Source organism: Echinops telfairi, unplaced genomic scaffold (assembly GCF_000313985.2).
Source record: "Echinops telfairi isolate 266 unplaced genomic scaffold, ASM31398v2 ScPeMD7_655;HRSCAF=1070, whole genome shotgun sequence".
In the NCBI taxonomy this organism is placed as follows: domain Eukaryota; kingdom Metazoa; phylum Chordata; class Mammalia; order Afrosoricida; family Tenrecidae; genus Echinops; species Echinops telfairi.
In genome coordinates this window covers 15,213,883-15,228,255 of record NW_022104553.1, presented here as the reverse complement: position 1 = coordinate 15,228,255, position 14,373 = coordinate 15,213,883, and the positions used below count along the sequence as shown (strand labels likewise).

The window sequence follows — 14,373 nt, the reverse complement described above, 5'->3', positions numbered from 1 at the left end:
ATGAGGACCTAATGCCAGGGGTTTAAGTGGAGGGAAAATGTTTTGAGAATGATGTACAAATGCGCTTTACACAATTGATGTGTGTATGGATTGTGTTAACAGTTGTATGAGCCCCTAATAAAATGTTTTAAAAAATAATAATAATTTATAAATTATCAAGGGTGCATGAGGGAGAGGGGAGCAGGAAGGGAGGGGAAAATGAGCTGATGCCAAGGGCTCAAGTGAAAAGCAAATGTTTTGAGAATGTTGGCAACAAATGTACAAATGTGCTTGACACAATGGGTATATATATGGATTGCAATAAGAGTTGTATGAGCCCCCAATAAAATGATTTTAAAAACATGATGACAACATGTACAAAGGTGCTTGACAAAATGGATGTATCTATGGATTGTGATAAGAGCTGTAAGAGCCCCCAATAAAATTATTAAAATAAATAGACGGCTTTTTTCTTTTCTAAGTCACCATTTATGCCCAATAACACAACACCTTCACATTGGAATGTTTTTCAAGATTCATTTGGAAAAATATACAAGCTAATCTCTTGGACTGTTGTCAATTCTGATATTTAGTAATCTTTTGTTTTCACACATTCTAAAAGTAGACAAGTCTTTCACTCAACCATGAATCTACATAGTGAAAAACGTGCATATACATATATAACGAAAACACCAACACCTGCAATCCCAATCCATCCTCACACACCCTTCCCTCATTCCTTCCAGCGATGGTCTGTAGTGACTTGCCAACCTTAAAGCACAGCTAAATTGCATTGGCTGCTTTTTAAAAAATCACCAACCATTAGTTTAATTATGTAAATCAGTATGATTTTAACTAATCAAAATGCTGGGGTTTAAGTTTCCAGTGCATTTTTCTCTGATGTACCATGTTAAAGTCTTTGGATACCGTTCCTCACTTTAATCTGAGGGTCATTTTAAATGCTATTTAAGAAAATGGGTAAATTTCCAGTGTTCTAGTAGTCACATTTTAAAAACAAACATAAATCTAACAATCTCTTCCCCTGTATCAACATAAAACAAAACCTTTTGATGTAATGCTCAGCAGTTTTGTTCTCCCTCCACTACGTCTACCCTACCTCCTCTGTGCTGCTATTCTTGAGTATGTTTTGGACCGTAAGAAAGCAGACAAGTATGCTAATTGTGCTACGCCAGGATCCCTAGGAGTGTGGTTCTTGTAGAATGATCCCTTTGCAAAGGATATTAAGGCTGCTCTATTTACTATGAGTCAGAATTGACTCTGTGGCAGTTTTTTTCCAAAATGAAAGAAGCAGTTCAAACCCGTGAGTTGCTCTGTGGAAGAAAGATCAGTCTTTCTGCTCATAAAGATTTACAGCTTCAGAAACCCAAAGGAACCATTCTACTCTGTCCTATATGGTGACTGTGGGTTCAAATCAAATTGGTAACTGTGGCTTTGGGTATTCCAACATAGTTTAGTAAATAAAGAATCAAACTGCATACCAACAGACTCATGTTTTAATAGTTTGTTGAAATTGCTACAGCAGTCTTCACCAAAGAAAGTCAATGCTGACTCAGTGACTCTCCTGCACAGCTGCTGCTGGTTTTGAACTGCCTAGTACACACCCCTATTTTTTAAAAAATAATTTCATTGAGGGCTCATACAACTCATCACAATCCATACATACATCCATTGTGTCAAGCACATTTGTTGCCATCAGTCTTGAGCCCTTGCTATCTTTTCCCCTCCCTCCCTGCCCCTCCCCATGAACCCTTGATAATTTATGATTTTGTCGTGTCTTACACTGTCCGACATCTCCCTTCACCTACTTTTCTGTTGTCCATCCCCCAGGGAGGGGGTTATATGTAGATCCTTCTAATCAGTTCCCCCTTTCTACCCAACCTTCCCTCCACCCTCCCAGTATCACCACTCACCACTGGTCCTGAAGGGATCATCTGTCCTGGATTCCCTGTGTTTCCAGTTCCTATCTGTGCCAGTGTACCTGTGCAGACCCCTATTTTCCATTCACAAATGGGGATGCAACAAGGAGATGGGACCCACAGAGAAATCACTTCTACCCTAAACCAGGTGAGATGACTCCCCTCCCTGATGGCACCCAGCTAGCAAAGCGAATGTGAATGAGCTAAACCCAGGATATGAGGAAAACTGCATTCCCAACTCTAAAGGGTCTGGCCTAATTGGATTAGTAGTTAATATGGTTTTAATTATTGGTACCAAAAGTAATAAACAAGACAGGAAGATGCATTTCCTAGCCAGATCAGACTGAAGATTGGGGATGTCTTCTGAGGGTAAGGAAAAGGCTAGGCAGCTTCTGGTTGTACACGGAACACTTGTGCGGGGAGCTCGGAGAGGCCATGTAGCATGTCTGACACGAGGACTTCTGTTCTTTGAGCATGCCAAACCAGAGGTTCCATTTAGGGGCTCTAGTCAACAGCGCTACTTCCCAAACTCACGAGACATGTTGAGTCAATCCTCAGATGATTCCAGCCCCCCAGGTTTAACTCTCTTGGGCTCCCAAATTCCAAACTGAAGCCTAGAGTACAAACTAATCTTTTCCAAACCAGGCAGAATTGTATTTCATGCCATTTGGTCAGGGGGAAATTTGTTTACATAGTAACTAAGAACTCTCTAAACATACTTTCTAATGCCTATACTTGAGGAGCCATGGTGGCGTGGTGATTACAAGTTGGGCTGCAATCTGCAGTTCAAAACTATGAAGCTGTTCTGTGGGAGAAAGACGGGGCTTTCTATTGCTGTAAAGTTACAATCTGGGAAAGCCACAGGGGCATTTCTACCCTGTCCTATAGAGTCGCTAAGAGTCGAATCAATTCTATAGCAACGAGTTTAGTTTTGGGTTTTATAGTTGGGTTACTTCCAACTCACAGCCTCCAGTTGCTTCCTACCACCTATCAAGCAAAGAGAAAGCCCTCATCTGGTAATGAAGGTCCTACCTGGTTAGGCATTTGCCCACCTTCAGATCTGTCTGACCTTGACTTGCACCAGTGACATAAGCCTTGTTTGTTCTTCTCAACCAGTGTGAAGAAAGTAAGTGACGTGTTACCTGAACAGTGACCTTTCCCTCATGTTCCAGAGGTCTAGTGGAGAATGAAGGCACAAAGGGGTGGAGCCTGGATTCCTGAGTTCCTGCATGGAGCAGAAAACCACTCCCGGCCCCCCCACCCCCTTCAGTAAGCCACAGCCACAATCACAAGCCATTAGACTGTAATGAGAGTGAGGAACTCATCCTTTATTATGTCTTTTATTACTGTCTGAGATCAATTACTCAAACACAGTGACAAAAAGAGGCACTAGCTTCTGTGTCTAAAGAGCAATTAACTTTACACTCACATAGAATGGAAACAGTGCTGTAATCTGAGATTACATGCAGAAGTCAAACAATCACAATATGTAACTCAGAAGTTTTGCTTTCCTGTGTCCTTGCAGAAATAGCTCCTGCTCCTCAACCTTTATTAGTGGTTTCAGACTTTTGATTATAACCTCCAGTGAGATATGCATTTTTTATTGCAATTCAGTTCCCATATTTAGATTTTTGGCCAGAAAGTTTCACAAAATACTTGTGTTGACAGTGTAATATACATTCTGATGTGTCCTCGTTCACTGCTTTGAAATGCTAAGCTGACTTCACGGTTCACTAACAGGCCGAGAGACACAGTTTGAAAACCCTGCCTTACCAGGCTCTGGTGTTTTTAGGATCTCTATAAACCATTCCACACAGCTTAAGACAAACGAATTAAATAAGAAACAGCTGCTGCGTTTCAGGATTCAGAAGTCAATTTGACACACTATAGCTATGGCAAGGCCAAAAGAGTTGGCAAGATTGCTTCCTGAACAGCGACCCTGAGGAGCTCAAACAGGAGGAAACGAGGGAAAGTTAGCGTCAAGAACGAACAAATGACAGAGCACACACAACTGAAGGCAACTCTATGCTTTGCACAATATCAAGTGTTCCAATGCATGGGTGGCACTAAAACGGCTGCAGAAGCAAATGTGGTCATTTCACAACTGGAGGCTCCCACTGAGGACAACAGCATCTGCTTCAGGCCTAGGCCTGGGGCTTCGGGGGGGCCAGGCAGGGGAAGTGCTTCAGAAACTAAGCAGCTTTCCACGCACACCCGCACCACAGGAAACCAAAAACAAATTTCAAAGGAGCCCCACAGCATTCAATTCAGGATGTCCAGCCAGGAGAAGGCACCCTTCTTGAGGGGACATACAGCAGAGTGCTCTTACCCACGGTGCTTGCTCTCCATGTCTCAGATGGCACAGGGGACGGTGTCCCCCTGCAGGCCCTCCAGGAGCCTGCCAGACCTTCCAGCAGCTTGGGCTCCGTGTGTGGCCCGTTGGGTGGTCAGGGCCCTCCGCAGCATGAAGGCTTTCTCCTTCTCGTGGGTCTTCCGGTGCTCAGCCAGCGCCATACTGAAGCGGAAGGTCTTCCAGCAGCCTTGGCATGCGTAGCGCTGCCTGCCAGTGTGTCTCCTGTGGTGCTCGAAAAAGTATGAGATCCACGCAAAGGCCTCCCCACACTCACTGCACACGTAGGGCTTCCCTTGGGCCCCCTCGGGCTCTGAAGTCCCAGGGGAGCCCCAGGTGGACGTACCCCAGGCCTGCCCACCCCGGGACCGAGTCCCATTGCCAGCTGCAGCAGGCTTCTCCCTCACAAGGCATGGCTGCTGCTGATTCATTCTGGAGCCATAGTTGGGGGTCTGCTGACCTAGATTCTCAGGGCGGGGCCGCTTTCTTCCCAGTCCTATGGGTGGGCTGGCTGGGTCTGCAGCCATAGCTCTGCCCAGCTCCCCAGCTCTGCCCCTGCCCTGCACTGGCTTCTGGATGACCGACTGCCTGTGGACTATGACGACGGGGCGTGACTGCCCCTCTTGGACATCCAGCACCTTCTGTGGCTCTTCTTCCTCCTCCCACTTGGTGCCTGAGGAGGGGAAATGAGAATGGTCCTTGTGAACCTCTCCATCACCGTCTCCCACAAGGGGTCAGACATATGCACTGTGTGATTCCCTGCCTGTTCCTGCTGCCTGAAATGGGGCCAAAATGTGAGTGGTCCTGAGTCCTCGGGCCTCAAACAGGAAACAACTATATGAGCAAGGAACAAAAATGGCAGCAAGATGCCAGGCGTGAAGGACGGTGACTGTGAGGGGAGAATAGAAAGATGGTCCTCAGTGAACCACACCTGCGATTCATGCCACTCCCTGACCCCAACACCCACATATACACACTCATTTGGCTGTGCGACCTGCTGCAGCCAATGGGGAATTAGCACACATGTTGTAAGCAAGAGATTTGCTAAGTACACATAATGGTGCCAACCTTCCTGGAATGCGCCCTCTTGGAACCCAGCTGCCATATCATGAGTAAGCTCAACTGGCCACTTGCAGAGGCAATGTAGAAGGGCACCAAGCCACCCTAGCCAATAGCCATGAGGCTGTCTGGACATTTCAGCCCTATTTGAGCACCCACATGCCTGGCCTTGTGAGTGGGTCCCTCAGCCACCAGATAGCACAGAGCAGCTGCCCAGCTAAATCCAGCCAGAGAATCGTGATAGTTACTAATCTCTCATTTTATGCAGCAGGAGGATCGTTGAAATAGATCCCCTATCTTCTCCTGTGGAAGAGGTGGGAAGATGGGTGCTGTGGGGACTCACAGGAGGAGGACAATGAATGAGGTCAAAGTTGAGGGCTTTGCTGAGGTTGACTGAGCTGTGGAGTCTCTCTTGGCCAGCATGTTCCCCAGCCCCTGCCCTGGCCAGCACTGAAGGACTCACCTGAAGGACTGGCTCCAGCTGTTGCTCCCTCCACCAACTGAAGTTCTTCTGTTTCCGACCTGGAGACCCCATCAGGCTGGGCAAGCTGAAACTCTGTGGAGCCATAACACCAAAAGAACTCAGAGGCCTTGAAACCACAACAGAAAGCAATCAACAGGCCTGTCCTGTGGAAAGCCAGGGTCAGGATTCCAGTCCAGGCAAGCTGCCTCTTGTCAGAGTCCCCACTGAGCTAGGGTTCTGGGGATGGATGGGATGGGGGTGGATGGGATGGGGGTGGAGCAAAGGGGAAGGGCCCACCTGGACAAGACTGAGAAGTGGGGGATGCAGGGTCAAACAATGTTGAAAATAAAAGAAAATGGAAGGGAGGGGGGAAAATTAGCTCATCTCAAGAGCTCAAGTAGAAAGAAAATGCTTTGAAAATGATGATAGCAACATATGTACAGATGTGCTTGACACAATGGATGAGTGTATGGATTATGATAACAGATGTAAGAGCACCCAATAAAAGTATTTAATTTTAAAAAATTAAATAAGTAAAAATATGTAAGAAAACAAAATGAAGCCACAACGAGGTTTCTGGTGCCAAACTATGGGGGCAAGAATGTGGAGTCGCTCACCCTCCACCCAGAGAAACTGACCATGTCTCATCGCCACACCTAGGGTCTTCAGGTCCCACAGGCAGGGCCTGCAGACATAGAAACCCTGTGGCCATGGCAGAATTCAAATGCGCATCCAGGAAAGGGGCAGTCCTTAGCCAAGGTGTTCACCTTCAAATGCTATGCCACACCCCCATCACCACCACCACAGTGCTCAGGGGAGCTCAGAACAGGCTGTGCTGCAGCCACGCACTGGCAGAGGGTGGAGGGCACTACACCTCGGGGCCGAACAGCCTCGGCTGTCTGTCTCACCGCACAGCAGCAGCTTCTGGTAGGTCCTCAGGTTCTCCTCTACGGGGTCCAGCAGGCTCCAGTCCCTTGAGTGCAGAGATAGTTCAGGTAACAGCCTGGGCTCCTGAAATGGCAGCAGGATCCTGGTCAGCCAGCACCTGACTCTCCCTCCCATCCAGAGGGAGGAGCGGGCCAAACAGTGGCACCAGCGGTACCACCCTGGGATCTTCTTACTACCATGCATCACACAGAAGTCCCCAGCGGGCAGGGCCCTTTCCCTGGAGCCAGCCTGTGGGGTATCACCGGAAGGCCCTGCTTCCTGCCCACCCGGCCTTTATTGCGGAGTCTTCATCCAGACCTCCCCCTCATGTGACATTCAGAAACATCTCCAGACGTCCGCAAATATCCTCTGAGGGACAATACCCCAAGGTTTTCTCATCCTCTGAGCTTCTCCTCAGCCTCACACACCATGAGAACAGGATAGCAATGGTCTTTGCTCCCACCAGAGAGAGGGAAACATCACTGACCAGAGCCATGAAAGCAGAAACCAGGGCAGCATGCCCTGGTGAGAGGTGGCCCAGCAGCAAGACCAGGAGGTCCGATTGTGATAAGAGCTGTAAGAGCCCCCAATTAAAAAAAAAAAAAAAGACCAGGAAGTCCAGGGGCCACCAGGGAAGTGGGGACAACACCTGTGAGGAGCCAAGAGGAACAAGGGCTGCCTATGGCTGTGACAAGGAGTTGGATCATGTTCTCAATTGTGGGTAATCCCTCGCCCCTGTTCAGGACTAGACTTGGGGGCAGTAGCTGGAGGGCAACAGGGGGGCGGGGGACTGAGTGGAGGGGAATTAGTTGTGTCTGGGGATGACAGTGCCCTTGAAGGCAATGGGAGGGGTGAATTCTGGGCAATCAGGACAGACTGGGCTGAAAGGAGAAACTGAAGCAGGGACATGATCCCTCCCTCTGTTACCCCAGTTTCCCAGCCCTTGCCATTCAGCCCAGTCTTATTCCTGTGTCCTGGGGACACTCACTGCTCACTCCCAGACCCTCTCCCCAAGGCTCCGAGATAAGCTTCTGCTCACCCCAGCCCAGCTCAGAGGTCTGCTGTCAGTCGCCCTGGGCAGCCTTGCAGTTCCCCGCTCTTTCCCCCACCAGTGAGTGGGTCCACAATCTGTGAGTGTTGCTTGTTTCCAGGTTTGCTGGGCTCTTCCCCACTGTGGCTCGGAGGATGGCAGCACCTGAACCTCCCCTGCTGAGCACACAAGCCCCCAACTCCCAGTCCACCAGCCTTCACCCACCTCCTATGCTGGCCTCTCTGGGGACCCCAGTGGGCAACCTATCAGTAAGGGTGGAGGGGTAAGGTGCTGGACAACCAGAGTGACAAAGGTCCTCCTCTCAGGGAAAGGCCCTGTCAGCTGATCAGCCTAGCCTGCCCTCAGCAATGACCTCCACCTGCCAGGAGACACAGGGACCCCACCCACCTGTGGCTCAGCTGCGGCAGGTCTAGCCTCTTCAGGTGTCTCCTCATGGAGTCTACCCTGATCCAAATGTACACTGTCCAACAAGGGCTGTTCTGGAATGAAAGACAGACAAAGCTGAACACCCTTCAGCCAGGCAGGGAGCCGCCCACTGTCCCTCCCACACAGGTCTTGCCCCGGAAGAGAATGAAAGGATTTCAGACTGAGAGTGGGGAAGACTCTGCATCCCAGGCTCAATTACCACAGCAGCTGACCTCAGCTCACAGGGCAACAAATAAGAGAACAGAAAGCGCAGGCCCACCAGGGACCCGAAAATTCCACTACAACCAAGGAGGTCGGATGTTTCACCCCTGAAATCGATGAAAGACAGTTTAAAAGCAACAATAAATAATGCTGCCAAGGCTGCAGGAAAACAGATATGCTCAAATACTGGCAGTGAATGAAAAACCCACCACCAAACTCACTGCTATTGCGCCAAAGCCAACTCACAGAGACCCTAGCAGACAAGGATGAACTGCCCCTGGGGGTTTCCAAGGCTGTAATTCTTTATAGTAGTAGAAAGCCCTGTCTTTCTCCCGGGGAGAGGGTGGTGTTTTTGAACTGCTGACCTTGCAGTTAGCAGCTGGATTAATGATCACTACACCACCAGGGCTCCCTGGCACTGAAAAGAGCCACCAAAAATTTGGCAAACCACGTTGAAATTTGTTTTATGAGAAGTATTAAATCCCAGTGCCTTTGTCCAATGCTCCACCTTGAGAACTCAACCTGCACAAACACAGCTGCCAAACACACAGCTGAGGGTGTTGTGCTGAGGCTTTCTCGGAAGGGCAGAAACCAACCCCTGACAGTGAGCTCCGATGGCTGCGTCAGCCAATGGCTACTCAGGAAGCTGCACAGCTGTGCAAGGGGACAGTGGCACATCTCTGCCAAAGGCCTGGAGCAAAAGCTGTAGGGACTGCTCTGAACAAGCTCCCTTGGAAACCAACCACAGGTGTGTGTGTGTGTGTGTGTGTGTGTGTGTGTGTGTGTGTTAGGGAGAGGGGTATGTGAAAGATGGGAAAGGCCCCTGACTGTGCCATCTGGGTTTATTTTTAGGGAGTGGGTGAGAAGTTGGGGAGACTATTACTTTTTTCCTCCTGTGTCAATGCTTGTGTTAAACACGTGCAATATGTATAATATCACAGGAGGAGGAATAAAAAAGAATATCATTGCAAGTTTTATAGAGCCTACACGAACCCTGAACTTACCACAGACTTCAAAACGTCCATGATAACACAGTGCCCTTTACCCGTCCACACCAGGTCAGACTCACCACCACCACCACCACCACCACCACACTGGGCCCAGCAGTCACTTACGGGCCTCAGGGCGTGCCCAAGTCTCCCTGGGTTCTGGGTCTTGGATGGCACTCGGTGGCCCACCTGGTAATAGCAGACAGCATAGCTCAGCAACTTCCCACCCGGCCCCTCTCCCCCAAACCTGAGGACCACCCTCGGGGAACTGGACAGCATCCTTGTAGATACTAAAGAGGACTGTTGTGGATTATATTGTATCCTCAGGTGTTGTAAATCCTAACTGCTATCAAACCAAACTCACTGCCATAAGAGTCAATGCTGATTCATAGCGAGCCCCTGTGGGTTTCCAAGGCTGTTTGTGTGAGGAGAAAACCCAATCTTTCTCCAGAGGGGCTGCTGGTGATTTTGAACTGCCAACCATGCAGCCCATCAGGTAACCACTACACCAGGGCTCCTCTATACCAGTGGTTATAATCCCACTTAGGACTGGGGTTTCTTTGTTATGCTAACAAGAAAGTACTACTAAGGTTCTGTCCTAAGTGATCTCTCTTGAGATATAAAAGAGATCAAACAAGCAAGGGGTGGAAGCAGAGATGGGGGTGGGGTGGGGAACATGCCAAGATCAACCTGGGACAGAAGCTCAGAGAACATGGGTTTTCAGATCCACACAAAGAGTAAGCCTTCCCTAGAGCCTGCACCCTAAATTTGGACTTCTAGTCTCCTATGAGAAGATAAATCTGTGTGTGTGAAAGCCCTCACTTGTGCTTTTCTGCTATAGCAGCAGAGGTTGGGCCCCAAGGAACAATCACACAGCTAACTCACAGGAGACAGGCAGGGACCCAGGCTTCTGACCCTGGCCCACAGGATAAGTCCTCAGACATAGTGTTGACTGCCACCTGCTCACCCACTCCCTAACTGTGGGGACAGAAAGGTGCCCTGATCGTTTACCCAGCTCTTAAGGGGCTAACTCATGCCTGGCCCTCCTCCTACTGCTTCCGCACATGAGGAAGATGGATGTGAGGGAGGGCAGAAGCCCAAGCAGTGGTCTTGACCAATGAGGCACGACAGAGGGCACTTCCCAGGGGGTGCAGGGGGAGGGTACTCTTTAGATGGAGCTGTTGCCCAACCAGCTCTGAGATGCTCACCTCTTAGACCTGCGGGAATTGAGTTCTCTTGGGCAAGCCACTCTCCACCGATGCCAGTTCTTCCAGAACACCTTTGCTCGTGCCCTTCTAAAGCACGCTCTGCCCTAGGGGTGGCAGCCTCCACTGGCTCCCCGAGGCCCTCAGTCAGGCCCTCCACTAGGTAGGCCGCCTCATGGCAGCTCTCAGGATGGTGAGCCACCACCCAGGCCCGGACCTCCTTGGGCAGGATGTCCAGGAACTGCTCCAGCACCAGCAGCTCCAGCATCTGCTCCTTGGAATGCACCTCGGGCCGCAGCCACTGGTGGCACAGCTCCCGTAGTCGGGCCACAGCCTCTTGGGGGCCCTCGGTCTCCTGGTAAACAAACTTCCGGAAGTGCAGGCGGGAGAACTCCAGGGTGGCAGGGGAGCGGTCCAGGATGGCCCATGGCTCCCCCATGTTGCCCGCTGCCTGCTTGGCAGACACCTTCTCTTTGTGAACCTGCACCAGAAAATGCAGCTGTGCCTCCAAACCAAGGAAGCGTCTCCCTGGAGCCTTCAGTGGGTGCCCAGCCCTGCCAGTATCTTACATTTGTATTTTCTAAACAGTTTATTGTTGCTGACAGTATACACAGAGCATACACTAATTCACCAGCATTCACATGTACATTCTGGTGGTGTTAGTTACATTCTCCCAGTTGTGTAACCATTCACACCCTCCTTTTTCAAAGTGGTCTCCCCACCACACACACACACACACCCCACCACCACCGAAACATGGGAGGGCTGCCTTCCGAGTTTCTTATCAGGCACTGTTGTCAGTTTGCACCTATTAGGCCGGCCTCCCCACTTCCACCTTCAACATCGTGATTTTGTAAATATGTATACACAGTGTGCATGTGTGTGTGCGCGCGCACACACACACACACACAGCTCCGCTGAGGCCTTAGGGCAAATTGAGGGCTTGTGCCAACCCTGCAAAAAGCCAATCTGCTGGTCCCAATTGTCCCAACACGAGCTCACTTTCTAAAGTGTGCTGTATTTTGATAGTTCTGGATTTATAACATTTTAATCCTGATACTGCACTTACTAAGCTACAGTATAGTGTAGATATGTTTTACATGCACTAGGGAACCAAAAGTCTTATGTGACTAGCTTTATGGCAATAGTTACATTAGTGGTTGTGATCTGGCACCGAACACACACTATCTCTGAGGTAAGTCTGCAATTCTGTGATTCTAAGCCACCTAGTTTGTGGGTGTTTATTACTGCAATACAATGCTCATTTACATACAGGATTATGTAACATATAATGACAGGTTCGGGTTTAATCCCAGAAATAAAAAGGTTTGCTTAGCAAAGAATATTTTGGGGTCTGCAGTTTAGAATAACATGGAAAGGCTAGGTATCTGGATTGCTTCTCCCCTTAAATCAGCTGAACATCTGGAACAGAACATGTGATAAATTAGGGAGTACACAACCCCTTCTGAAGCTGGTGGGTGCCACCGCTTCCATTTCTTAGAAATGGCAGATACCTGGGCTACACACTGATCTGGACTCAGGGCCAGACTCGGGGTCTAAGGAGTGGGGTACAGGAGAGCACAGTGAAGACTGGCAACGGGGAGAGCTCAGGGCGCTCTCTCCACTCAGTTCCAGACGAGTAAGGTGGGCACGTTATTCCAGGGAAGCCAGAACTCAAGATGTTTATGTGAAACCTGTTTTGCAAGCCAAACATGGGCTAGCAGTCCACAGCTAGCCTTGGGTCCACGATGTTCTCAGCAGCGATAAACACACAGGGACAGAGCCTCAGAGCTGTGCCCTGTGCCCTCAGGGCCAGCCTCAGCCTGCACCTCTCACTGCAAACCAGGACATCCGGAGACCCAGGTAGGAAGGAGACAACCCAGACACCCAGCAAAGGCTGGGCTGCTCCCCATGGCTGACCCACCGATAACAAGTCACGTTTTGTTCCAAACGTGTGCTTAAGGAATTCCGGAAAACCTGTGTGTGCCCAGAGCTGCAGTTGGAACTCCACTTTCCCAGAGATAACTGTCTGGTGAGGTAAAATGAAACCAGGCATTGCTGGCTGTAGGGGGCTGAGTTGTGTAACCCAAAGTACCTGAGACGTGGCTAGACCATGATTGCCGGTATTATGTAATTACCTTGATTTTTGTGAAGGGGTACAATTATCCCGTGTTGGAAATCCGAACCTCTAAGAAACTAATGAGATAGAATTGGTTGTTAATCGGGGCAGCACAGTACAATGATGAGTCAACCAGTTTTGAGACATTAAAGAAATTAAACAAACAAGGGGAGATTGCAGAGACCAAGAAAGGAGAGTTGGCAGTGGAGCACCCCTTGGATGCACAGTCCTTGCAGGTAGCCTCTTAGAACTAGGGCCCAGAGAAATGACCTTCCCCAGAACTGGTGCTCGGAAATTGTACTTCTAGCCTCCTCAACTGTGAGAACAAATCTCTCTTTGTTAAAGCCCTCTGCTTGGGACGTTTCTGCTACCAGGGTACACCAGGTAAGATAGAGGCCTCTCCCTGGATAAGGGCTACGGTGAAATGCACTGTCGTGATGGTTGCACAACTCTGTGAATATACTAAAAACCACTATCTGTACACTTTTAATGGGTAATTCCTGGTATGTAAATATTATCTCAGTAAAACCCACTGCTATGGACTCAATTCCAACTCTAAGCAACCCTCTAAGGCAGGAAAGCTGATTGTCACATCCTTTACCCCCAAAGCAGCTGGCAGGTTCAAACTGTATCTTTCGGTTAGTGGCAGAGTGCTTTAACCATGGCACCGCCAGGAATTAGCTGTTAAAAAATGAGGCAGTGGCTCATTTTTGACTGCTCCCCTCTCCCCTGTGGCCAGGAAAGCAGAGTTTAAAAGATCCATACTACACAATCATCATCACCAGCACCACCTCGACTCCCCTCTCCTCTCAGCTTCCTCCCTCCCTCCCTCTGGGACCAGGTTACTCTTTTCTCACCTCCTATGGGCCTGGCTCTGAACCCCTCAGAGATAGATGCCTTCCCTGGTGTCCCTGCCTGCTCCCACACCCCCAACGTCACTCCGGTGGCATTTTACCCTTCTGCTGACTGCCCTCTCCACTGGAATGCGAAGAAGCACGCCTTCGGGCCTGGGCAGTGTCTGGCTCGGTATCTGTTAAATCCATCAACTCTGTGTAACGAAGCCGTGTTCCTCACCACTACCCAAACACCCTACTAAGTCAGAGCAAGGCTCTGCTGCCTGGCAAGCGGATTGTAACGCCACCCCACCCCTCGGCTTTTTCCGTCGTTACAGACCCTTACGGCCCTAAATTGGAGCCTCGTTTGTAATATAAATGAAGAAGTGGCCTTTCCGGGCCAAGAGGTTCACAGGAGATGATCTTCCCCTCCATCCCCGCTACGCGCTCGCCCGCCTGCCTCCACACTTGCGGTAACTCTCTCCTTTCTCGAACTCTCACCCAGCAGGCCCTCGGGCCTAGGGTCCTCTCGACCGTTGGCCCCTCCTCTTTCCCTTCTCCTCACGGACGTCGCACCTTCACCTCACAGGGACACCCCCAGTCCGGCCAGCCAGGAGAGGGAGGCCCAGCCCTTACCTCTCCCCGCCCCCGACGGCTCCCAACCGCTCCCCCAGAAAGGCTCCTACACTCCCTCAGGAGCTAAGTGACCCACACGCACCCTGAGGGGAGCCTGGCCCCAGGCCCTGGCGGCGCCCCGCCCCCACCCCGCCTTCACCCAAGGGGTCCTCAGCCGGCCTCCCAAGCCTAGGTCTCACTGGCTTCAACAGGGACGCC

At 50.1% G+C, this 14,373-nt stretch overlaps 1 protein-coding gene across 2 annotated transcripts in view; it reads right to left on the bottom strand.

Annotated features, from left to right (window-relative positions):
- Nucleotides 1-3,223: 3,223 nt before the first annotated feature.
- The window catches only part of ZSCAN18 (zinc finger and SCAN domain containing 18), an 11,433-nt gene continuing 283 nt past the window's right edge, over nucleotides 3,224-14,373 (bottom strand). Inside the window, exons 2-8 of one of the 2 annotated variants that reach the window (XM_045292339.1) lie at nucleotides 12,726-12,783; nucleotides 10,591-11,068; nucleotides 9,509-9,571; nucleotides 8,154-8,245; nucleotides 6,697-6,799; nucleotides 5,789-5,881; nucleotides 3,224-4,939 (exon numbers count right to left, since the gene is read on the bottom strand). In XM_045292339.1, the coding sequence (XP_045148274.1) occupies nucleotides 4,269-4,939; nucleotides 5,789-5,881; nucleotides 6,697-6,799; nucleotides 8,154-8,245; nucleotides 9,509-9,571; nucleotides 10,591-11,026 (1,458 nt within the window). In that variant the 5' untranslated portion in view covers nucleotides 11,027-11,068; nucleotides 12,726-12,783 and the 3' untranslated portion in view covers nucleotides 3,224-4,268. Of the gene's footprint in view, nucleotides 4,940-5,788; nucleotides 5,882-6,696; nucleotides 6,800-8,153; nucleotides 8,246-9,508; nucleotides 9,572-10,590; nucleotides 11,069-12,725; nucleotides 14,215-14,373 lie in introns of those variants that run through there. The other variant, XM_045292340.1, reaches the window with a different exon arrangement.